We start from the raw sequence: 23,951 nt of genomic DNA, 5'->3' as shown, positions 1-23,951 counted from the left end.
TAGACTTGAACTTTGTTTCAGGCGCAAACTTAATTGTTTGCACACTTGGGATTAGGAGCTAAAATAACCAAGCATATAAAATTGCTTGGTTATCCTAATATACAATATACCCAAGTTAAAAATTTATTCCCATATATATATATATATATATATATATATATATATATATATATATATATATATATATATATATATATATAAAACTATATATATATATATATATATATATAAAACTAACAGGATGCTTTATGATTTATATATATATATACACACACACACACACACACACACACAAAGAAAAACCCCATTTTTACACTTTTCAGGGGACTGATGTAAAAAAAAGTAAAGTGTAAATAGCAGGAAATGTAAAAAAAAATTTAAAAAAGGCTAAAAGATGACTAAAAATCTGTATAACTGAGAGGAGACCTCCACATAGCCTTTAAAGGAATGCGGAGAACCGATCAGGGGTTCTGACCTAATGTCCAATCCTCACCTTCTTGTGGTGACCCTGTTAGAATTTCATGCCAGCTGGAGCATTGCCCGGTTAAACAAGGCCCCGTTGTTTTCGCCAGGGAACCAGGGCAAACAGCAAAAAGTCAGCTACTGGAACAAATCTGAAAACACACCAGAACTCAACATCACCAGAGTTAAAGATCGGTACTATCAACACAAGAAGCATGAATGGCAAAGAAATGGAGCTAGCTGAGGAATTAGATAACTACCAGATCGACATAATAGGGGTGACTGAAACAAAAAAGACAAAAACTGGTGAGATCTTTCTGAGCAATAAATACAAAATGTTATAATCAGGCAATGACAATCAAGGAAAAGAAGGAGTAGCCATAGTATTCAACACTAAATACGAGGCGGATCTTCTTGAATGGCAGGCAGTCTCAAGTAGAGTGATATGGGCAAATATCAGAATGGAAATTGGACAATGAGACTTATTTGTGCCAATGGTCTCACAGAAGGCTCTACCAAGGTAGAAGTGGAAGAATTTTGTGCGGCTCTAGAGAAAGCTACTGACACAATGAAAAATGAAAAGTTGGTCCTTGTTGGGGATTTAAATAGCAGAGTAGGAAGCGATTGTCAGACATACAAAAATATTTTGGGAAAATTTGGAGAAAAGAGCAAAGCTAATAATATGGCAAATTTCTGCTCAGGACATGGACTGGTTATTACTAACACCATGTTCCAACATAAAAATGTGCACAAATTCACATGGAGAGAAGAGGCAAGGAATAAGAAAAGTCTCATTGACTATGTTATTGTTGATAGTGATGTTTTCTCCCTAGTGCAGGACACCAGAGTGTACAGAGGATTTGAAATTGGAAGTGATCACTATTTAGACTTGAGCAGGATAAAATTGAATTTAATATTGAAAAGAATAACATGTAAGAAAGTTTTAAAGCGAATAAAAGTTGAGCAACTCTCAGATGTGAACTGTAGACTAAAATACACAAAGATTATTGAAGAAAAAATGAGAGTTTGAGAACAGCAACCAAACCATGGAGATTCAGTGGCAAGCCTTGAAGAAAACCCTGATTGATTCAGCCACAGAGGCATGTGGTGAGGTTGTCTGCAAGGATAGAAAAATCAGAACTCCATGGTGGACACAGGAAGTAAAAGAGGCAGTGAAGGAAAAGAAGAAAGCATATCAAAAATTCCTTGCAAATAAGTCAGCTTGTGCTCTTAGAGAATACAGAGACAAATGTAAGAAAGCTAAACACTGTGAAAAACTAGCTAAACAAAAGTCATGGGAGGACTTTGGCAAAAACATAGAAAATAAATATCAAGAAGGTGGCAAAATAATTTTAAATCCTGTTGAAGAAGGTCAGAAATTGAGGAAAGAGTGCTGTAAAAGGAATTAGAAATGATAAAGGCAAAAAAACAGGAGAAAAAGATATCCTTGAAGTATGGAGTAATTACTTCAAAAAATTGCTAAATGACACAAGCAGTAATAGCACAGTGGTAAAAAACACTCAACAGGCATACAATCTGGAATATATATACATACTTGAAGTAGAAAAAGTCATCAATGGCTTGAAATGTGGAAAGGCAGCAGGAGTAGATGATATTCGAAATGCTTAAGTATGGTGGTATAAAAGTCTTACAGTGGCTGCACTGCATAATTCAGAAGGCGTGGACAAAGGGACGAATTCCCGATGATTTGAGTAGAGCTCTCAATAGTACCCATATATAAAAAGGGAAATAAAACTGAATGTGAGAATTACAGAGACATCTCAATACTGAGTGTTTCTGGTAAGATATATGCTAGTATACTTGAGAAATGGTTGAGAAGAATTGTGGAAGAAAAGCTTGGTGAAGAACAAGCTGGATTCAAGCCAAATAGAGGCTGTCAGGATCAGATCTTCACTTTATGACAAATAGTTGAGAAAGCATGGGAATATAACAAAGATCTGTATTTAAGTTTTGTCAATCTGGAAAAGGCATATGACAAGGTGCCAAGAGAGAAGCTATTCAATACACTACAGTTATATGGTGTCAATGGGGCAATATATCAAGCAATACCTAGTCTTTATTTTAGTTGTAAGTCAGCAGTTAGGATTGAAGGAAATACAGGAAGATGGTTTAATGTTAAATCTGGTGTGAGACAAGGATGTACACTATCCACTCTGTTATTCATTATCTATTTGGATCATATTAAGAAGGAAAGTGGTATTAAACCTGATATCAAAATTGGAGATGTTAATGTCAGCTCTTTGCTTTATGCAGACGATGTTATACTTCTAAATAAATCTGCAAGATTCCCTGACTAAATTGAATAATTGTTGTAATAGATATGGTATGAAGGTCAGCAATAAAAAGACAAAGACATTGAAAATAGGCAGAATCGTTGAAAATGTCAACTGCGTTGTGAATAGAGAACCTATGGAACAAGTAAAACATTTCAGCTACTTAGGCATGATTTTTAGTGAAGATGGTATATTAAATATGAAAATAGACAACAAAATCAACAAAGCTGTATGGTAGGAAGTCAATTAAATAAATTCATATGGAATAAGAGAGAAATTAGTCGGAACACTAAATTAGCTGTATACAAGACAGTGTTCAAACCAGTTTTAACTTATGGATCTGAGAGCTGGGTCAGAAGTAAAGCACTTAACCAAAGACTAGAGACTGCAGATATGAGAGTCCTGAGAAAGATTAGAGGCATGAACAGATGGCATCAATGGCAATATCATATTAAAAACGAGGATATTAGGAAAGAACTTGGCATTGTCAGCATCCAGGAAAGCGTTAGCAGAGCTAATCTCAGGTGGTATGGTCACTTAAACAGAATGGGCAAGGAAAGATTAGCAAAACAAGTGTTTTCTGCCAGGTTGGCAGGAAAACGACCCAGAGGAAGACCAAGATATAGGTGGATTGATATGGTACAAAGTGCCTTAGACGATAGAAATATAAGATCTGATAATGTTGGAGTCTTGACAAGTAACAGACTGATTTGGAGGAAAATTGTAGATAGGAAGTTAGTAATGATGTAAATATTTCATGTAGTACTATCCTGTATACTCCTTGAGGGTACATGGCAGGAATTTGATGATGATAAAAGATGACTTACCTGCTAGTATGTCAGTCTACACACTAGATTACAAAATTTAATAACTGAAAATAAATGAATTTACAATTAATTACATTTATCTATTTAAAAAATCTTTAATTGTTGATTGTTTTTGCTTTTCGTTTTTTTTTTTGACATAGTGCCAGATTGCTTTGGATTCAATGCTTGACCTGTTTTTTACTATCATGTTCAAAGTGGACATGGAGAATCCAAGATCTTTAACTTAATGCTCACGTTCTGGCATGCCAATATACAAGTCGTAGAATTGCCATCTTTTCTTTTACGGAAATACATTTTCCGTCTTTTTTCTCCATGTTACTAACATGGATAATCCACCACTGCAACTTAAAAGCAACTTTCACACGCTAAATTACATAGCAGAAATTATGCAATATCAATTCGTACTGTGTGTGAAAAATCACAGTATTGCTCATCACTACATTACTGCTGCAAGCATGCAAATCACCGTGATAGCAGAAACGAAACTACAGTCGAAAGCAAGACCATCTGGGAACAGAAATGCACTGATTTCTGCAGAAATCTATTCAAAAATCAGTATTGTCACCTGAGAAAAAAACGCAAATCACAGGAAATAACGTCCACATCAAGTTGTTAATGGCGGGAAAACAATATATCATAAGAATAGCTCTTAAGACAGGACCAATGGAAAATGACGTAAATCGCAGGAAAATGTAAATTGCAGGAACGTAAAATGGGGTTTTACTGTATATATATATATATGTATATATATATATGTATATATATATATATATATATATATATATATATATATATATATATATATATATATATATATATATATATATAGATTAATATATATATATATTGTAATTTTTTTATTTATTTTTACATAGTCTGGACACCATACTCTCGAGACAAACATGGAACTTTTTTAAGCCACTTCAGGCCTCCAATAAGCCGGATGGTGGTCTCAGACCAGGCAATGAAATTCATCTCCCACCTAAAGACAATCACAAACATCCCTACCCACAGCAGGATTTGAATCTGCAACCTGTTGGTTGGAGAGTGGCTACACTACCACATGGCCAATCTGGGGCAATATTGCTATAGAACAGGGGATATAGATGGTGCTGATCAAGAAATGGTTAGGCCAATTAAATTGGTACGAGCAAAGTGAGTAATCATTACTAGAGACTTCAACTATAGTGATATAAACAGAACAAATGGAAAAAAAGACATAGTATTAACGTAACGAAAGTTTTGGATTTCTTGAGGGAGAAAGTCTTAAACAGATGGGATGGAGGGAACATAAGGATTGAGAGCTTTGGATTTGGTCATAGCATCAGAGGATCTGATTGTGACTGTGATGTCATACTTGCCTTCAGTTGGTGAGAGTGACAATGAAGTGATGACTTGAAGGATCAATAGGATTGTAGAGATATCAAATCAATAATATAATATAATATATAATATATATAATTTTATATAATTAAAATAAATATATAATATAATATATAATTTTATATATTTAAAAAATTATACAAAAAAGCATACCATGCATAAGATATCTATAAATATTTCACCTGTAGTGAATCAACTCCTTCAATTAGAGCTCTTGTTCTCTCTGATGCCTTTACAGTTGCTTTAGGAATTCCATCCACATAAATATGATAGGCTTCCACAGCATCAAATGAAACATCAGGTGGTATCCAACCAAGCAGAATACTTTTATTAAGCTGACGTTCAAGAATCAAACACTGAGGAGGAGGAACTATCCATGTGGATTAAAAAAAAAATCACTTTTTATATAAAAAAAAATTAATTTACTACCTTACAAATATGAAGAACTTTAAACAATAACATTTATGGTTCTTGTCTCATAAAAAAGATAATATCAATATGTTCCTTTAACAACAGCTGCTGAGCAACACTGCAGATAAATACATAAATGATAATTTTGTTAATCATAAAGTACTTTCTTTTTTTTATGAATAGCAAGAAAACAAAGTGTACTTCATTAAAGAATATATGATATATTAAAATGTAATCTTTGCTAAACACATTCTGTTTTATTTTTAGGTCTGCTTAAAATATATTTAATTGCACGGTTAAATATAATGTACAAAAATGTCAGTAAAAATTAACCAAATCTTGTCCTAATGTAATTCAATAAAGAATTTATATAGTTACATTCTATAATGTAACTATATAAATTACAAACTTAATAAACAAATATCCTCATCATTAACAAAGTTATACTTATTGATATAGACCAACTTTTAGCCTAATTGATCTGCAGACCAATTAGGCTAAACTAATTGGTCTGCAGATCAACATCCAAAAGTCCAAAGTATTCTCAACAGGTTATGAAAACCTTATACTTCATATCAACAATAGACCTTTGGAAAGCGTACAGGACTTTCAATATCTTGGATTGTACATCATCAATGCATAAAATGATATTAGGAAACGTGAACAGCTGGTTCTACTCTTCCATAATAAACTCTTCCCCATCTGAAAATCATCATTAATATCATTAAAGACAAAATTAGAACTATACCAGCAGATTCATCTTATTTTAAGTTCTCAAACCAAGACAATAAGCACCAAAAATACTACAGATCTCATTAACTCTTTTGGAAAAAAAACAGGTTAAGAAGATGCAATTAACAGAGTCTAGTGGATAGGAGGAAGAGGGAAGATATGATAGTAGAGACCTACAAGTTAGTAAGAGGTTATTACAGGATCAATGTTGGAGAGGTTCTACAGAAAAACAGTGGGAGATCAGGTGAGAACCAGACATTCATCCCTGGGAAATGATGCGAAAGAGCGAGAGAGTAAGACAGGAGTGAATGAAGAAGTAAGTGGCATGAGTATAGAGAATGAGAAAATAAGTGTGCAAGATGGACAGGTAAATGGGGAGGGTCAGGGTGGACAAGGGAACACAGTGGGAGAAAGGTGGATGCTCCAAGAGGATGTGAATTCATCTGTAGACAAGAAAGGAAGAGGGATGACCTGGGATCAAGAGGAAACAGTTGGAATTGGAGAGATTTCTAAGATGAATAAGGAGAAAGGGAAATGGCTTGAGTTAAGAATGGAGAAATCGCATTGAATAAGTGGTATCAGTAGAACTAGCTGTAGATCCAGGAATGAGCTGTCGTGTTTGTATACAAATGCTGGAAGTGTAAGAAACAAGGCAGATGAAATGGTTGCACTAATTGAGTCTGTTCACCCAAAAATTGTTGGAATAAATGAGACATGGTTAGATGAGGACAACATCCTGACAGGAATAGAGATGGAAGGGTATGATGTATTTGGTGAGGATAGAAAGGGTAAAAATATAGGGGGAGTGCTATTGATGATAGAGAAAGAGTTATATTTATACAAAGTAGACATGCAAGAGGGAAGTAGTGCCACTGGTTTTGAGGCAGTATAGTTGAGATAGAGTTGAATAGAATGAAATACTTGGTTGGATGTTGTTATAGACTTGGTAATCTGGATGACAGTGACTATGAAATATATAATGAAATTAGTAAAGCAAATAAGAAGAGGGTGATCATTATGGGTGATTTTAATTATGGCAATATACACTGGAATGATGAGATAGCAACTGGAAGTAAATAAAATGAGTTTCTTGAGTTTTTGAGGGACAACTAACTCAGACAGAATGTAACATAGGGCACACAAGGATGGAAGGTCTTTGATTTGATCATCTCATCAGATGGATGTAATTATAAATGAGGTGTCCAATCACCCTCCAATTGGTGAGAGTGACCATGAAGTGATTACCTGGTTGGTTGCCAGCAGGGTGGGAGGACCTCTGTGAGAAAAGGAACTATGAAACTACAAGGGTGGTGATTATGAAGAGCTTGCAGGTGTAGCATGGAATGAGGAGTTAGCTGGAAAAGAGATTAATGCAGCTTGGGATATATATTCAAGGACTATGTAGTAGAAGCAATGTCTAGATGTATTCCAAGGGTGAGAAGGCAATATATGGTAATAACCAGTTCCATGAGGATTACAAAGACCAGGCAAGGTGGATGACTGGCTGGTAAGGGTAGCAAAAGTGAGATATGAGTAGCAGTTAGTTAATGAAACCAAAAATAATCCTAGGAAATTGTTTCGATATGTAGCCGGAATGATAATTCGGTTTTTGATTAAGACAGGGTATATGTGGAATTACCATGCTGGCAAGTATGACAAGCTTAGGAGATTGCTTGGATCAGTGCCATGGCATGTACAACTGCAAGGGCTGGACATCAATAGAGCATGGGAAGTGGTCAAGGAGCATTTACAGGAGATTATGGCTGATTGTTACTTGGGTCCGAATAGTAAAACAAGTAGGGGTTAAATGGATGAATAACACCATTAAGCTTGAGCTGCAAAAAAAGAAACAACTGTGGAGGGAATTTAAAGAAAGGGGTGACCTGCAGGCACACGAACGGTATAAAGTGCAGGCCAGAAGGGTAACGAGTGTGGTAAAAACAGCAAAAGCCGATTATGAAAGGAAACTAGCTATGCAAGCAAAAGAGAATCCCAAACAGTTCTTTCAATATGCTGCATGCAAGAAAAAAACTGTACATGGCAAAATTATTTTAAGGAATGACGATGGTAAGGAGGTCACTGAACCAGTCGATATAGTGGAGTTACTGAGCACGCACTTTGCAAAAGTATATCATCCAGGTGGAGACATTGAAAAAATGAAGCAGCCATTAGTTTATACGGGAAATGTGATGAATGAAGTGGAGGTGAATAGTCTATTACAGAACCTTAATGTGAATACATCTGTGGGATTGGATGGTATATCAGCACGGATCTTGCGTGAGGCGGCTAAGGAATTATCAGTGCCCTTGACCATGTTATTTAATCTGAGTCTCGGGTCTGGTTTAGTCCCAAAGGCGTGGAAAGAGGGGAAAATAGTTTCACTGCATAAAGGAGGATTCAAGACTATAGTTGCAAATTACCAACCGATCAGCATATCAGGAGTTGTTGTCAAGGTCTAGGAGAAAGTAGTCAAGAGAATACAGGAATGGATTGATGAAAATGAGATACTGTACAGGGGACAGCATGGCATTGTAAAGGGTAGATCATGCCTGAGTAACTTGCTCAAGTTTTATAACAAGGTGACGGCTGAACTGGATAAGGGAAATGGGTTTACAGTGATACTGCTGGACCTGGCAAAGGCGTTTGACAGGATACCACATGGAATTCTAATCCGTAAACTACAACATATGGGAATGGATATAGGGTTGGTGAGATGGATAGGTGGGTGGTTGATGGAGAGATATTAAAGAGTAGTTTATTCAGGAGTGGAGTCCAAAAGACGGCCTGTGACTAGTGGGGTGCCGCAGGGTTCTGTTCTTGGACCACTGCTGTTTAATCTGTTCATTAACGATATAGGGAAGGATCTAAGTGGAACAGTTCATTTGTTCGCTGATGATGCAAAGTTGGGGAGGGCGATAGTGAATGCAGAAGATGTCAAAGTCTTGCAGGATGACTTAGATAGGTTGGAGTTCTGGGCTAAGGAGAATGGATGTCAATTTAATGTGACAAAATGTAAGGTTATGCATTTTGGGGTGAAAAGATTAGCAGCAGTATACCACATGGGTGGAACTGTACTCCAAGAGATTGATGAGGCCAGGGACTTGGGAGTGTTGGTGGATAGGGAGATGAAGTTTAGGGGGCACATTGCAAAAGTAGCTAAATCAGCTCATCAACTCACTTGGTTGTTGAAAAATACCTTACCGAGCAGAGACAAGCAAGTTATTGTACCTCTGTACCGAGCCTTGATAAGACCTCATCTTGACTACTGTGCCCAGATTTGGTCACCTTGGTTCCTTCTTGATGTAGGGAGGTGGACAGGATCCAGAGGCGAGTGACTAAGATGATAGCAGGTCTATGGAATGAACCATATGAGAACAGGTTGAAAATTTGTGGGTTGCAGAAACTGGTTGATAGGCAGAAAAGGGGAGATATGATTGAAACATTAAAATTGCTAAAAGGATTCTATAAGATTAATTCAGAGGATATTTTTGAGATCAGGACTGGTGGTGGGAGAACTAGGGGACACCTATGGAAGCTGGGCAAGAGTGTGGTTAGCAGTGGTGTTAGAGCTGGGTTCTTTACTTTTGGAGTGGTAAATTAGTGGAATAAGCTGCCAGAGTCTGTTGTGGGTGCTATGACAGGGAGCGATTTCAAAGCAAGGTATGATAGATACTGTGAGAATGTCGTATAGTTGTGTGGACATGATGTTTAGGGGCTCCCTCGATGAGTCTAAGGACTCCCTGGAGTAGCCCGAAAAATAATAATAATAATAATAATAATTATAATAATAATGGAAGGATGACACTGATTGGAGAAGATATTATAAGGACAACTGCTGAAGACGATATAGTGGAGATACTTAATGAGCAGATCATAAAGGTCTTTCATTCTTCTGAATGTTACTTCATGGAGAGATTGAGAGCAGTTGATGATGGGTAGGAGAGCCTGACTGTAAGTGAGCAAGAGGTGTATGGGAGAATTGAGCAAACTTAATGTTAATAAGGCTGTGGGACTTGATAATATATCATCACGTATTCTGAAGGAATCTGCCAGAGAGTTTACATCTGCCTTAACATATTTTTTAATAGGAGTCTTGCACTGGGTCAAGTTCCAAAGGAGAGGAAGGAGGGCAAGATTGTGCTGCTTCATAAGGGAAGTGATAGAATTGAAGCATCAAATTATAGGCCTATCTGTCAGGTGTTATGGTTATGTTGTTGGAGAACTAGGAGATTCAGAACTGGATTGACAACAATGGCATTATCCTTCATGGACATCATGGATATGCTAAAAGGAGTTCATCTTTACTAATCTACTTACTTATTACAATAAGGTGACGGCATCCTTGTACACAAGACAGAGATACACAGTAATATACTTACATTTTGCAAAACCTTTTGATAGATTACTGAATGATAAATTGATAGTCAAACTAGAGCAGATAGGGTTGGGTATTAGATTAGTGCAATGGATCAGAGACTGGCTGTGTATGGGGGGAGCAATATCCCATAAAAGTAAAGTAAACTAGTAGAGTGCCTCAGGGGTCTGTTTTAGGACCACTGCTGTTTAACTTGTATGTTAATGATATTGGCGAAGATTTGGATGGACATATTCGGTTGTTTGAAGATGATGCAAAGTTGGGAGGAATTATGAAGAGTAGAGAAGATGTTGTGGCCTTACAAGAAGACTTGAATAAATTGAGTGAATGGGCATGGGTTGTAAAATTTGGAAAACAAAGATAGGATGCAGAATTTATGCTTGGTGAGGATATATTGTCGGAGGTGGAGGAAAAAGATATCTGGAGGTGATAGTGAATAAGGATCTGAAATTTAGGGGACACATTGCCAAAATTGTGAAGACAACACAAAGACTTCTGGAAATGATGCAGTGGAGTACACTGACTTATAAAAGTAGGGAGATTCTTGTTCCATTGTATAATGCTTTGATTAGGCCACACATGGACTACTGTGGACAGATTTTGTCAACTGGTTTTCAAAAGGAAGAAGAGATGTTGGAAAGGGTCCACAGGTGACTGACTAAGGTAGTTTCTGACCTCTGGAATGTCAGATATGAGGAAAGGTTGAGAAGATGCAATTTACAGAGTCTAGTGGATAGGAAGAAGAGGGAAGATATGATAGAGAACAAAAAGTTAGTAAGAAGTTATTACAGGATCAATGTTGGAGAGGTTCTACAGAAAACAGTGGGTGATCAGGGGAGAACCAGAGATCATCCTTGAAAGCTGTATAAGGAGGGTGTGGGCAGGGAAGTGAGAAACAGATTTTTTACATGTAGAGTTGTGAATGATTGGAATGCCTTGCCTGAGTGTGTGTGTGGTATCTGCAGAGAATTTGAGTGTGTTTAATGCACGGTATGATGAGCTGTGTGTATGACAAAAGGACTTCCTAGATGAGTCTTTGACTCCATGGGGTCTTGGGGTAATAATAATAAAGATACATGTCTCAGACTGATCCTTGGATGGACCTAACTGTACTGTGCTAAATCTGGGTAAGCAAAACTACTTGTAAATACAGCCAAAATATTACAACTCAGATGACTTGGACATAAACTCTGATATCCTGAAGTCTCACTCTTTTTTGGAATAAGGGTTCATATCCTGCAAAGTTTTTTGCAATAAAATCTTGTAGTGAAGTTATCTTTATTAGAGTCAGTAATCTATTAAGTATAGCCCATGTTTGCTTCATATTAACATTATTATTACATGACACCTCCAGGGAGTCCAAGGACTCATCATGGAAGTGCACTACATCTACATTCCTAAATACAGAATAATACATCTCACTCTCTCCATTACTTAATTCTCCTATGATGACAGTATTACTATCAATGCCATCTACTATCTATGATCACAAAAACATTATTTTTTTTATCTGTAAATTATGTGTGTTCTGAAGGCGGTGAGCAGGATGAAAAACCTGAGTTTTCTGGATAAAAAACCCTGCTACCTCTGCATGATATTAGCTAATCCATAAATTTTTGAAAGCCATATCTTTCTGCACTATGAGATTTTCTTGTTATTTGATTTTTTGTGTTTTTGTATAATATTTGTAGATTAGTGTTGCAAGTCAATTTTTTAGTGTTTTCCATAGATTATCATTTACTGTTTAGAATGTCATCATTTATAGATGAGTTAGTGTCTGTTTGTTGCCTCTTTCATCTGGCGTTTTTTTTTTTTTTTGGATAATTCTGCGAACATAGTTTAAAGTTTAATTATTATTAACATCGGACCTCCATGGAGTCAGACTCATCGTGGAAGGTACACATTATAGCATTCTAATGCGCTCATCCAACAGTGATTTAACTGACTCAATGTATCTAAATTCACATCACATTCAGGAAATGCAATCCACTCACCAAACACTCTCCATGCAAAGACCCTGCACTCCTCTGCTCACAACCTCCTCATACAGTTTCCAGTGATGATGCATTCTGAAGGAATGTGCCAGGGAGTTGACATCTGCCCTGACATATTTTTTTAATATGAGTCTTGCACTGGATCAAGTTTCAAAGGAGTGGAAAGAGAGCAAGATTGTGCTGCTTCGTAACGGAGGTGATAGAACTGAAGCATCAAACTATAGGCCTATCTGTTTGTCAGGTGTTGTGGTTAAGTTATTGGAGAAGCTCGTGAGAACCGTGATCCAGAATTAGGTGGAAAACCATGGAATTATCTTTGATGGACAGCATGGATTTGCTAAAGGGAGGTCATATTTAGACTTATTTACTTACTTATTACAATAAAGTGAGGCTTCCTTGAAATGAGCAGAGGGATACACTTTGTGAAATCTAGTATACTTGGATTTCACAAAGGCTTTTAATCAATTACCACATGATAAATTGATAGTCAAACTAGAGCGGATGGGGTTGGATATTAGATTAGTGCATTGGAACAGAGATTGGCTATCTGATAGGCTTCAGCATTTGTGTATGGGGGGGGGGGACACATATCCCAGAAGAGGAAAGTCATTAGTGCCTCAGGGATCTGTTTTAGGACCATTGCTGTTTAACCTGTATGTTAATGACATTGGCTAAGATTTGGATGGGGATATTCAGTTGTTTGCAAATGATACAAAGGTGGAATGAACTATGAAGAGTAGAGAAGATGTTGTGGCCTTACAAGAAGATTTGAATACAATGAGTGAATAGGCATGGAAATGGGGATATAAGTTCAAAGTTGCAAAATGTAAGGTTTTAAAATTTGGGAAACAACGATAGGATGTAGAATTTATGCTTGGTGGGGGTATATTGTTGGAGGTGGAGGAAATAAGAGATGTTAGGGTGATAGTGGATAAGGATCTGAAATTTAGGGGAAACATTGCCAAAATTGTGAAACAACACAAAGACTTCTGGAAATGATGCGGTGGAGGACAGAGGACACTGACTTGTAGAAGTAGGGAGATTCTAGTTCCATTGTATAAGGCTTTGATGTGCACAGATTTAATCACCTGGTTTTCAAAAGGGCAAAGAGATGTTGGAAAGGGTCCATAGATGACTTACTGAGGTAGTTTTTGATCTCTGGAATGTCGAATATAAGGAAAGGTTGAAAAGATGCAATTTACAGTCTAGTGGATAGGAGGAAGAGGGGGTGATACGATAGAGACCTAGAAGTGAGTGGTTGTTACAGGGTGAATGTTGGAGAGGTTTTACAGCAAACAGTGGAGATAAGAGGAGAATCAGAGGATATCCCTGGAAGCTGTATAAGGACAGTGTGAGCAGGAGAGTGAGAAGTAGGTTTTTTGTATGCAGATTTGTGAATAATATGCCTTGCGTGAGAGTGTGGTGTCTGCAGAGAATTTGAATGGGTTTAAAGTGCGGAATGATAAGCTGTGTGTATATGACAAAAGGACCTCCTAGATGAGTCTTTGACTCCATGGGGTCTTGGGATAATAATAATAATAATAAATCTCTTCCATGTTAACCTGATAACAACCCCTGAGTATCTTATATGTCTCAATCTTATCACCCACCTTCCTCCTATTCATGAGGCTTTGCAACTTACATTCTCTCAATCTGTCGTCATACTCCATATTCCAAAGACCACTGACCACCTTTGTGAATCCTCTCTAAATCCTTTCCAACATATCCTTGTTACCATGAAACATGCTGAACAAATCTGTGCACAAAAATCCGTATGAGGCCTGATCAAGGTCTTATACAATAGCATCAGAATCTCTATTTCTACATGTCAGGGTGCTCCGTATTGCCATTATCCAATGTGATGTCTTCATAACTTGTGCAATGTTGCCTCTGAATTTCAAATCCTTATCCACCATTAATGCTAGATCTCTCATCTTTACTTCCTTTTAACTTTCCCCATGAAGTGTATACTTCACATCCACTTGACTCTGCACTGCTCTCCCCAGTTTTTTCATGATCTGCAAACAGCTGCATATCACTAGTTAAACCCATCCCAATATCACTGACATACAAATTGAACAACAATGGTCCCAAAACTGACCCCTGAAGCACACCAATAGTGACCTTTCTCTTTCGGGATGCTGCACCCCCATATACAACTTCCTGATACCTATCTGATACCTAGTCACTGACTGGACTCAGAAATCTGTTATCCAATCCTATCTGTTTCCATTTATTTACCAGTTTGTCGTGTGGCAGTGTATCAAAAGCTTTTTCAAAATCCAAGTACATCACTGTATATTGCATCTTCCTTCTCTAAGGTATTTGCCATTACTATATCCTACTTCTCACCAATCTCTCCAGTACCTTCACCACAACTCTAGATATACAGATTGTCCTATAATTTGAAGCTACAGACTTATTGACACCTTTATGCAGTGGAACAATTTTACCTGCTTTCCGCTGCCTTGGAACCTGTGCTGTTGTCTTTTATTAAACAGGCATGCCAATGCTACTGCCAATTTCCTGGAATGTTCCCTTAAGGTGTGTAGTGATATGTCATCAAATCCTATTACCTTACTGACATCAAGTTTATTTATTTCCTCAAATACCTCCTGCTCACTCACAATTAAGCCATCCTCTCCTATGTCCTCTACATCAGGATGAAACACCCTTATAAACTGATCACTGAATACCTCAACAATGTCTTCTGCAGCAGTTACCATTCTATCACTTTGATCCATTAACATCTTCTTACATTATCAATCTTCCTTCTACTTGCCACATATCTAAAAACTCTCTAGGGTTTTTCTTCACCTGGTCTGCCAATTTCTGCTCATACTGCAGTTTTGTTTTCATTAATAACTGATGCCTGATCAAGGATTAAAGGGTTACTAACCTTTTGATAACTTTTTTCAGCCTATTTTCATCAATCTCAGTCCCAACACTACCAAGAATTTTCTCAATATCACTTTCAGTGGGACTCTTGTTTCCACCAAGGGTAGCTAACAGGTAAGCGGCCACATAATGCACTGTTTAAATCGAACTGACACGTAACATTGTGAACCTCTTAAGTCTAAACAAACAAACACCTTGTCTTGAGTTGAAAGTTTATTTTTTCACTTGGTTAGAGTATAATAAAATTAGTTTAATCCTTTATCCAAGTGTGAGCAAACAAAGTTTGCGCCTGAAGTATCTTCAGGACTAGGGTAAAGTGATACAACACCAGGGCAACTTGTTGCAAAGGTGGAGAAAGCTACCAACACACCTAACTCAGTATCTCCTATAATGCAAAACACATCTCCTTGCGGATATGTCTAATGTTATGCATTAAAGGAAGGGCCACTACCCAGACTAGTTTCGACCTTTATTGAGGTCTCTTCAGTGGGAGCCAGGCCCTAGTGGAAATACCAGTTGTATCACTTTACCCTAGTCCTGAAGATACTTCAGGCGCAAACTTTGTTTGCTCACACTTGGATAAAGGATTAAACTAATTTTATTATACTTGTCTTGAGTATAGATTGGTAACAATAACAATAATAATGAAGTTTTTCTTACCTCTTTCATAGATTTCTCTTTCCTTTTCTATATCAGAAAAATTGTCTTCCTCATCCACTTCATCTATATCATTGAGATCAATGTAGTCATTCATACGATGGAAATCCTCTTAAAGGCAACAAAAATTCGAAACATTAAAACTTAAAAATATTAAAATTCTGACAAAAAATTATTTGAATAATTTTAGTATGAAACCTATGATATAACAATAATGAATTTAAATGGGAAAATGTACTTAAATAAAAATGAAATATTGAACATGTTTAAATTCTTTGTTAAAGTAAAATGAAAAAAAAAATTTTTTCAATAAATAGCAATGAAGAAATTAGCATAACGCAAGATTTCTACTAGCCACAAGATCCTTGGAGCAACATGAAATTCTTCACACTTTCTTTCAAATTGGAAAGTTCTCTAAACAATTTTATGAAGCTCTTTGCAATCAAGAGAATCTAAATCATGATAGTTGGAATATTTCAAAATTTTGGGAAATGGTGCCATTGAATTCCCGAATAATATTCTAATGATAATTCTTTCATATGCATAGGTAAAACTTATGCAAATATAATTGTGTGTGCGTGTATTTATAAGTTTTTTTTTCTTTCTTTAATTCCTACATCTATTACTTTTGCACATATTTTCAACTTTCACTATAAAGAAAAAATATACATTTTTGTGCATTTATTTTAGTAATTTTTTTCTTTTAAAGCTTTCTTTATACATTCACTTTTTACATATACTTTTACTACACTGTTTGCATTAATATTTCCTACAATCCCTTCTAAGTCAGACAGCTGAGGATCAGAATAAATGAAATACATCCATTTTCCACAAGCTAAGGAATATGGTCTTGCAGAATGTGGAGGTTCTACTAGCCACAAGATACTTGGAGCAACGTGAAAATTCTTCACACGTTGAGCCTGCCTGGTTGCCGAGTCGTTAGCATATCCGCTCTCTAGCCAAAAGGCTGCGAGTTCGAATCCTGCTGTGGGCATGGATGTTTGTGATTGTCTGTGGAAATGCTAGTGGTGATGGTGGTGGGTTGTAGATAGTGTTGATGGAGGCAGAGAGTTGTAGAGTAGGTGCCCTCCCTTGATGAGTCTTTGGACTACCTGGAGGCTTCATATAATAATAATAATATTTTGTCTCAAGGCTTCTCAATAGTGCTGTATTACTGGCCAGAAGGCAGTAGAAAGAATGCACATTATAATTATTATTATTATTATTATTTCCATATTCTCCATGGGTCATAGGATTCATCTTGTGAGGTCAACACTAGTCAAGAAAAAAAGTCTAACATACCCCTTCATAAAATCATCCAGAGTCTACACATTCTCCATCATCTCAGGCAATGCATTCCATGCTTCTACCACTCTCCATACAAAAAAATTACTACTTATTCTTTTACTTACCACCTCCTTTTGCAATTTACAGGGATGACCCCTGCCCCCCCCTTGCCATTGCTACTTTCCCTCATTCTACCATATGAAAAAACTTCTCAGTGTTAATATGATAATAACACTTCAACAGTTTTAATGTCTTGATGTTATTCCCACTTATAAGGCCAAATACTGAGTTTTTTGTACACATATACCCACATACCCTCAGTATATCCTCAAAATCAACATTCTACAGCCTCAATATCATTTTGTTATCTGTCTCTGCACCCTCTCCAAGGTTACTTCATCCCCTTCAAATCCCTGTAACAAGATCTGAGGCTTTATACAATAAGACCAGCAGATTTTTATCTCTCGTGGTCAATGTTCTCCTCAACACTGATGCAATTATCTGAGATGCCTTTGCAATATGTCCTCAGAACTTCAAATCTCTATCCACAATCACCCCAAGATCTCTCTCACTCTTGCTTCCTCTACTTCATCCAATATAACTCCACCAAGTGAGTGTGAAGCATCTCATCTGTGGGTCCCAAATTTTAAAATGGGGTCACAGGATTCATCTTGGGAGGTCAGCACTGGTCAAGAAAAAAAGCCTAATATACCATTTCATAAAATCATCCAGAATCTACACATTCTCCACTATCTCAGGCAATGCATTCCATGCTTCTACCACTCTCCATACAAAAAACTTACTTCTTATTCTTTTACTTACCACCTTCTTTTGCAACTTACAAGGATGACCCCCCCCCCTTGCCATTGCTACTTTCCCTCGTTCTACCATATGAAAAAACTTCTCAATGTTAATACGATAATAACACTTCAACAGCTTTAATGTCTTGATGACATAATACAATAAAACCAGCAGACTTTTATCTCTTGTGGTCAATGTTCTCCTCAACACTGATGCAATTATCTGAGATGCCTTAACAACCTTTGCAATATGTCCTCAGAACTTCAAATCTCTATCCACAATCACCCCAAGATCCCTCTCTCTTGCTTCCTCTACTTCATCCAGTATAACTCCACCAAGTGAGTGTGAAGCATCCCATCTGTGGGTTCCAAATTTTAAAATCTTATATTTAGTTGCATTAAAATGATATCACCATTAATTTGCCCACCTTTCCAGCTTATTCAAATCATCTCGAAGAGCCAAAGCATCACCACTATTACTAATAACCCTCCCAAGCTTCACGGGAGGGTTATTCAGGCCTCCATGGAGTCAAAAGACTCATTGTGGGAGGTCCTTCCTAAGAAACACAAAGTCTATCAAGACTCATGGAGGGGAGATCCCCTACTAAGAAACACAAAGTCTATCATACCACTCCTTAAACTCATTGACCGTTCTGGTCCCAGGACTAAACCCTCTCCACATGTGCTCCCTACTCCCTGATAATGCTCTGACACATAACTCTCTGTTATCTATCAGAGAGCCAATCACCAATCCAATCCACTCCGTGCTGGAGTGGATTGGATTGAATTGGTGCATGCAAATTCTGCATGCGCTAATTCAATGATTCTGCATGCAAATACAATCCATCTCTGTTCACTGCCATTACCACAGTATTGTTCCGCTAAGCAAGCATTCCTCTGACACTCTACCCTGCAAACCTTGAGTCACTCACTGGATTAAACAAATCCATGCTGGCCTGCATAAATAATATTACCCTCATCTATCCAATCCTGTATATGAATTTTTACTAACCTCTCCAAAATCTTAACATCTACAGAAGAAATACAAGCAAATCTATAGTTTGATACCTCTATTTTACCACAACTGTTATGCAATAGTACTATCTTAGCCTCCTTCCACTCTCCAGGAACCTGTCCCATTGCAAGACTTTCATCAAACAGCCAAGTTAAACATTTCCTTAAAACACATGGTGAAATTCCATCTAATCTCCCTGCCATATTGACATTTAGCGTACTCAATATTTGGAATACATCATCGTCATTCATTAACACTTCACCACTTATTTTCCTTCTAGGAATAAAGCTTGTAGTATCAGGATGGAACAATTGAATAAAGCGATCATTAAATAGCACAATTATGTCATCTACTTTGATTACCCGATTCTTTTCTCCACCCAGCAAGATACTCCGTCTGCTATCATTTTTCCTTCTACTCACCACATAGTGAATTCCTAATGTTTTTAGCATTTGTGTACATAAAAATGAGTGTATTGCGAGTATTCTTTTAGCCATTATTACTCAACTCATACTCCACCTGGCACTGCAACATAGTGCACACCCCTGATTTCTCAAGTCACTATTCCCACAAAAGGTCATCCCTGCAAATCTAGTTTCCTTGTCCGAACACACTCCCTTGCCCAAAAAAGAACAGCTTCTCTCCAAAAGCCTGAGCCCTTCTGCATGCAAATGCAATCCATCTCTGTTCACTGCCATTACCACACTCTATTATTCTGCTAGGCAAGCATTCCTCTGACACTCTACCCTGCACACCTTGAGTCACTGAATCTCCATACATGACAATGACACTAACAGATTCATTCATCCTTCTCTCACTGAAATCCATGACACTTTCTCCTTTTTCTCCCTTGCTTTCACAGTCTTGTATTTCTTCAATTTCCTCTCTCGCATTATCTAACCTTCCTCTCTCCTTTGCTCTCTGATGCTATTCTTTTATGCCTACTCTTGTTCCACTCACACCAGCCAAGCTCTCTATCCTCCCAAGATCTTCATTCACCCTCCTCAACTCAATCTTTATACCTTCCATCTCCTTTCTCAGCAGCTCTATTTTTCTCTACACACACATTCTGCTTTTAACTGCCACAAACACACACACATCAGACAAACCATCTCTGTCTGCTAAACTACCCGAAGCTATATCTGTATGTAAGTCTAACATTCTCTCCACCCTCTAACACACTACTGGTATCCAAAAATTGAAAAAACACCCTTTTCTGAAACCTCCACAACTGCTAAATCATGAAATTGAGACACTCATGTCTCCCAGTGCCTACCACTGCCTGCATTTCATGCCCACATACACATTCCTGTCTCACACCTGTGATATTCTTAAACATCGAGACACATACATACTGCATGCGTAGCAAGCTATAAAATTTTCAGCTAGGTTACAAATAACATAGTCTTTAAATGGTTGGGGAGTAGGTATATGTTTACTTATATTCTGTTCTCACTTTATGTGAATGTTTTTACATATGAAGATTATTTTTTGTGTATTCATTTTCATGATATGATGAAAGTACCTTAGTACTTTCATGATACGGTACTTTCATGACGACTACCTTAGTCAGTCGCCTTTAGACCCTTTCCAACATCTCTTCATCCTTCTGAAAACCCAGTGACCAAATCTGGGCACAATAGTCCATGTGTGGCCTAATCAAAGCCTTATACAATGGAACAAGAATCTCCCTACTTCCACACGTCAGTGTCCTCCGCATCATTCCCAGAACCCTTTGTGTTGACTTCACAATTTCAGCGATGTGTCCCCTAAATTTTAGATCCTTATCCACTATCACCCCCAGATCTCTTATTTTCTGTACCTCCAACAATATATTCTCACCAAGCATAAATTCTGCATCCCATCTTTGTTTTCCAAATTTTAAAACCTTACATTTTGCAACATTGAACTCACATCCCCAGTCACTCAATTTATTCAAGTCTTCTTGCAAGGCCTCAACATCTTCACTACTCTTCATGGTTCATCCCAACTTTTGCATCATCTGCAAACAACTGAATATCTCCATCCAAATCTTCACCTATATCATTAATATACAATTTAAACAGTAATGGCCCTAAAACAGACCCCTGAGACACTCCACTAAAAAAAAAAAAAATCAGCTAACGCCTATTTGTTCCCGTATAGGGAGTAGACGGGGCCATTTATCCTATTTAACTTTTGGAGACTGAGTCGGCAGTTCGATCTCCACAGGTAGCCAATCAGAGAGATAGCTTGCCCAAGGCTATCACTGATTCATCGGTACACAGTGAAGAAGGCGGCAAGCTAGTGCCACCATCTCGTGGTCCCTAACACAATATTTTTAATGTCTGAAAATAGTGTGGGTTCGACGTTCGATTTTCTTGAGTTTATGGGACGAAAAACCGAGTTTCCAGGAGAAAAAACCTGCTAGCCCATTACAGAGATCGACTAACTCAGGAACCAGTCGAAAAAAAGGCTCAGAAAAATTTCCTCAAGTCGGCGACTAGATTGAACCACCAAATCCTTTCTTCGTGTGGTCAAGCATCATAGAGTGCAAACGCCACTTCTACTGAGCTACACAGGCTCTACTATTGACTTTCCTTTTCTTTGATATCACTCCCCCATACGCAACTTGTTGACAACTATCAGATAGCCAGTCTCCAATTCAATGCACTAATCTAATATCCAACCCCATCTGTTCTAGTTTGATTATCAATTTATCATAAGGTACTCTATCAAAAGCCTTTGCGAAATCTAAGTATAGCACTGTGTATCCTTCTCCCCTGTCCAAGGAAGCAGTCACTTTATTGTAATAAGTAAGTAGATTATAAAACATGACCTCCCTTTAGCAAATTCTTGCTGTCCATCAAAGATAATACCATTGCTGTCAACCCAAATCTGGATCCTAGTTCTCACAAGCTTCTCCAACAACTTAATCACAACACCTGACACACAGATAGGCCTATAATTTGATGCCTGAGTTTGATCACCTCCTTTATGAAGTGGCACAATCTTGCCCTCCTTCCACTCTTTAGGAACTTGACCAAGTGCAAGACTCATATTAAAAAAATATGTCAAGGCCGATGTTAACTTTCTGGCACATTCCTTCAGAATACGTAGTGATATATTATTAAGTTCTACAGCCTTATTAACATCTAGTTTGCTCAACTCCCCATACACCTCTTGCTCACTTACAGTCAGTCTCTCCTCCCCATCATCAACTGCTCTCAATCTCTCCATGAAGTCACATTCACAAGATTGAAAGATCTTTATGAACTGCTTATTAAGTATCTCCACCACACATTCTGCAACAACTGTCTTTATACCATTTTCTCCAATCAATGTCATCCTTCCATAATCATTCTTTCTTTTGCTGGCTACATATTGAAAGAACTCCCTAGGATTCTTTTTGGCTTCATTAGCTAACTGCTGTTCATACCTCTCTTTAGCTACTCTCACCAACCAAGTCATCCTCCTTGCCTGGTCTTTGTAGACCTCATGAAATAGGTTATTTCCACTTCTCTTATGCTGCCACCACAATGCCCTTTTTCTCTGTATCACATGCTTAATCTCTTTATTCATCCTCCTCACACCTACCTTATTTAACCTTCTCACCCTTGGAATACATTTAGACATTGCATCTACTAGATAGTTTTTGAAAATCCCCCAAGCTGCATTGATCTCTTTTCCAGCTAATTTCTCATTTCACGCTACACCTGCAAGCTGTCTCCAAAGCTCTTCATAATCACCCCACTTGTAGTTCCACACATACCCTTTTCTCACAGGGGTCCTCGCCCTGCTGATTGCCAGCAGGGCAAGGACCCCTGTGAGAAAATTTAGAAGAAACCGTAAGCAAATTAGCAGCTTTCGATGGGATATCAGTCAACACCATCACAAAAAGTGTGTTTATTAGGGAAAGTTTCACAAGCAAAGGAATGCAGTTGCCATTAAGTCCATCTTCAGTTATGACACTAATACATAATTGTTATAGTAAAGTGAAACAACTGTACATCCAGAAATTGGAAGTATTCGAATGTGATAATAAAAAACTGAGTATTTCAATAGACGAGTGGACCTGTTGCAAGAATCGCAGATACATGAATGTTCACGTATACTGCAATGAGACCTCTATGAACCTTGGTTTAATAAGAATACATGGGAACTGTCCTGCAGAAAAAGTGTTATCCTTGCTTCAGGAAAGATTACAAAACTTTCAGTTATAACTTGAAAGTGATGCGGTTGTAATTACAAGTGACGGTGCAGCTGTTATGGAAAAATTCGGAAAATGATCACCGACTATTCGACAGTACTGCTACAACTATGCGCTACATCTAGCTGTAACAAAAGTATTTTATGTTAAAAAGTTGAAAGGTGAAGCATCAGTGACTTGTAGCAGTAATAGTGAATTCAATACAGATTCTGAATACGATAAAGATGATAACAGTAATTCTGAGTTAGATAATGTGGCCCGAGTTGATCAGTATGATTTGCGAGATGATCTATCTTCGGCAATTAGCAGCGTACAAAGAATTATGAAAATATTTAAATATTCTCTAGTAAAAAATTCTCTTTTTCAGCAAGAAACAACCACGAGTGAAATGAGGAAACTAGAAATTATTTTGGACTGTAAAACACGCTGGAACACACTGGAGAGAGAGAATGATAGAGAGATTTTTAAAGATCGTAAATCCGATTAAGACTGTTTTACGAGAGCTGAAACTCTATCACTTTTGGGAAGAAGAGTATTATGAAATATTGAGAGGTATGTTGAATTGCTTATGGAAAAAGAATATTATGAAATATTGAGAGGTATGTTGAATTGCTTACAACCTGTAAG

At 37.4% G+C, this 23,951-nt stretch overlaps 1 protein-coding gene across 1 annotated transcript in view; it reads right to left on the bottom strand.

Moving 5' to 3' along the window:
- Positions 1 to 23,951, bottom strand: part of LOC150104484 (RIMS-binding protein 2-like) — a 635,427-nt gene that overhangs the window by 404,702 nt on the left and 206,774 nt on the right. The window contains exons 6-7 of the mRNA XM_090395563.1: positions 16,037 to 16,144; positions 5,149 to 5,336 (exon numbers count right to left, since the gene is read on the bottom strand). Of these exons, the coding sequence (XP_090251689.1) occupies positions 5,149 to 5,336; positions 16,037 to 16,144 (296 nt within the window). The remainder of the gene's footprint in view (positions 1 to 5,148; positions 5,337 to 16,036; positions 16,145 to 23,951) is intronic.

The sequence above is a fragment of the Typopeltis vanoorti genome, chromosome 7, assembly GCF_054136105.1.
Source record: "Typopeltis vanoorti isolate ZY-2024b chromosome 7, IOZ_Tvanoo_1.0, whole genome shotgun sequence".
NCBI classification, from domain to species: Eukaryota; Metazoa; Arthropoda; class Arachnida; order Uropygi; family Thelyphonidae; genus Typopeltis; species Typopeltis vanoorti.
Note: the sequence above shows the minus strand (reverse complement) of the source record. Positions and strands in the feature narration are given on the sequence as shown.